Source organism: Carassius gibelio, chromosome B23 (genome assembly GCF_023724105.1).
Source record: "Carassius gibelio isolate Cgi1373 ecotype wild population from Czech Republic chromosome B23, carGib1.2-hapl.c, whole genome shotgun sequence".
In the NCBI taxonomy this organism is placed as follows: Eukaryota; Metazoa; Chordata; class Actinopteri; order Cypriniformes; family Cyprinidae; genus Carassius; species Carassius gibelio.
The window spans coordinates 28,980,260-28,983,593 of NC_068418.1; the positions used below are offsets into that span (position 1 = coordinate 28,980,260).

General features: G+C 35.8%; 1 protein-coding gene across 1 annotated transcript in view; it reads right to left on the reverse strand.

Annotated features, from left to right (window-relative positions):
• LOC128011555 (peroxisomal membrane protein PEX14-like) overlaps positions 1–1,394 on the reverse strand; it is a 93,385-nt gene extending 91,991 nt beyond the window's left edge. The window contains exon 1 of the mRNA XM_052594082.1: positions 1,303–1,394. Within this exon, the coding sequence (XP_052450042.1) occupies positions 1,303–1,359 (57 nt within the window). The 5' untranslated portion in view covers positions 1,360–1,394. The remainder of the gene's footprint in view (positions 1–1,302) is intronic.
• Between the last annotated feature and the right edge of the window lie 1,940 nt (positions 1,395–3,334).

A 3,334-nucleotide genomic window follows, 5' to 3' on the forward strand; every position in this document is an offset into this window, starting at 1 on the left:
CAACTTACAGAATACAAACCAGACATCCTCAACACACTTCCAAAAAAACTAATTTAAAAATAAGCATATCTAGAACACTCATATAATTCATAGGTTTCTTATGCAATTACTTATGAAAAACGTATGTTTCCATTAACAGTATTCAATAGAGAAAAATGCACAGGAATTATCATGCATGATTCACATCTTAGCCTTAAAGCTGAGACATTACACTAATTACAAGAACGTTTGGCTAACAAGATTGCAAGCCCCAAAATGAAAAGTCTGTCATTAGTTGAGAAAAATAAAATAAAAACCATGGAAAAAAAGATGTATTGGAAATGAATAGTGATTGAGGATGTCATTCTGCCGATCATCAGGACTTATGTCCCAATTAAAATATAATGAAAGACTGTTATCCCTTTAATTCATTGTTGATTTATTTAGAACATTTTAAGCTGTAATAATTAAAAGTACTTTAAATGATTAAAAGTATGAGTCAGAATTAAAATTTTAGAAGATAAAGATGAGTAAAGAAAAATATAAGTAATAAAGTTTAAGTAGGTTATTAAGAAGAATGAATGTGATAAATTTTATGTATGCAATATTGCCAATTAATATAATTTATAACTATATTTTTATTATAAACTATTACAAATATAAAATATATAAGCACACAGTCTGAAACAAGGGTTACAATCCGTTCTTATGCAAATTCAGTTAAAATTAATCTCCCATTAACATCACTGATTTTGCATCACCCCTGAATTATGTTAAAGTATCATATCTCTCTAACATACCCTTATTTTTCAAAGTTACAGGTTTGGAACAACATGAATGTGGGTAAATGATGACAGGGTGAACTATCCCTTTAATTCTTTGCTGATACATTTCATAAATAATACTTATTATGTCGGCTGTAAACCGATAAAACTGAGATCTTTACTGAAACATATGAGCACATGGAGGGATGAATGTGTCATGTTTTCAGGGTCAACGACCCTGATTGAATATTACTGGATAACTGTCTATATAGCGCTTGTATTATTTCACAGAGACAGACACATTAATATCTGCACTGGAATCTTCTGTATGCGCTATTCTCTGTGGCCTGCACCTGTCACACATCTGTCTAACTGCATGGATGGATGAGACAGTCAACGGGGCGCTAGCAAACCAGCTAAAACTTTTTCAAAACAACATGGGACTGCCAGATTATGAGCTTATTAACAATTAAAGCGTGACAAGTCGTGCATTTACTTTGCAAATCCACGGCGGGAAAATCTAATGCATGTTGTTAGTTGGCTGAACGTTATCAGCTACCTGATTGTGGTGGTCAGGTTGATCCGGGGATGCCATCTTCTCAGGGCTGTTAGCCATAAGGCTAAGGACGCTAACACTCCCCCGGTGCTCGATTACTTCAGTCTGAACTATTCATACGAAATTCGAGTCATTTGCATTTATCGGTTCTTTTGAACTGTTCGTTTCAAAGAACGAGTTCAAAGTGAATATTACAGTTTTTTTTTCTCGATTGCTAGTACTATAACTGATTAATTTTACACAATTTCCCAAACCATCCATACGGTTCAAACTTTTGTGGAGATGAGTAAACAACACCTTGGCATCATCTCACTGCTTAGTCTGTCTAAAAACATATGTGGTCAGTGTTGTAAGACCCATTTTGGCATGCCAGTGGAGGACCCCATTCTGTGTGATTGCAGCATATATTGTGATGTTACTACCACGCTGACCCGGGATATTCGAAAGAGATCTCTGGCCAAAGATGTTTCTCCCAATTCCTCTTCCTGCACCACCGCCTTTCATTTTTGTTGAAGACAAAAATTCCCCAGTTAGCCTTTTATAGTACCTACACCTTGATTGTTTAGTTTACAGTTAAGCACCTAAATGTCTGCATACCTGATCAATAAGTTCATATGTGTAGTATTTTGGAAAGCAGTGTCTTGAAATTGAAAAGAAGTGACATAATGTTAGATTTCTGCGTCTAATGTAGAGAAGTGTGTTCAATGTTTTTACGAAACAATGTGTTTAGTGTTTTCAAAAAGTGTGATGCTGAGAATTTGCGAATAAGTTAGATCTGGGCTGAGGTTTTGCTCTTTGAGTGTATGGTTTCACTAGCTGTGTGTTATTTTGAATTTTAGTGTAAGCAATCGTGAAAAACTGTAATATATTCTGTTCTTTGGTTTTTGAACTTTTTCTCTTCTAGTGCTTTTCATCTAGGCCTACTGTAAGATCATGTAACAAAAGTAAACTTCTCTTAAAGTTTATTGCTGAATTTTACTGTACCTGCACCCCTCTATTTATGCTGCATACTCTAACTGGCCAATGGTTTCCTGTTTCCCAAAAGCAGGTTTTTGTAGCAGAGTTCTGTACTGATCTTACTAATGTTCTCTAGACAGTCATTTAAAGGGCCAGTAAAATTCTAAGCTTCCTATCACTGTATATAAGTCCTGTACATTAGGTTTAAATCCATCCAAGGTTAAAAAACATTGTCATTTTGTCAAAATATCATTTTAAAATTACCTCAATTCTCAGAGATCCCCAAACGGTTCGCGCGAAGCTGTTCAAAAGATTCAGTTTCCTTAAACCCCACCTTTCAGTAGCATACTGTGTTCTGATTGGTCAACTGACATAGTCAGGTTTGATTGGTTGTTCCGCACACACCCCCATGGTAAACTATGCGTTAACATCTGTTTGGGGTGAATTATGTCTTGTTCCTCTCATCGCGAAGCAAACAGTAAAATAAAAAACTTGAACAGCCTCGCTGCTTTTTCTTCTGTGTGGGTGTATTCAAGCCATGCGCTTCAGTTTGAATCTGAATAGCGCGTTCACATTAGATAACGAAGGGAGACATGAAAAACAGACATCACGTTGTTTTCATATGGATTACTTTATCACAGAATATCTGTTAGCAGCACTTAACAGACATGTCAAGCTTTCTATAGATATATCTCTCATGTCTCTTCGTTGAGTATTCACGGAGTTACACTTCATTTTAATGACGTGTTTGTAAATGACGATCAGCACAAACAAAGGCTGCAGACAGCACACATACTGATAAGACGATCGGGAGAAAACAGACACATAACTTCATAATCATACTTAGAGTTGTGATTCGGAGATGCTCGTTGTTCTAAATAAAGTTGGTAATGAACCATCTTTTATGGCCAAAGGCTTTGAAAATCCCGCTGTACTCATCGAGATTAGAAAAGCAGTCATCAGTGAAATGTTGTGAACACAACAAAAGGGATTTGTTGTACTGCTCTGGTATTGTGGTGAAAATGAATTTTAGCCATTGGTTCTTCTGATCTTCATTCTTTGGCAGTGAAAATAAAAC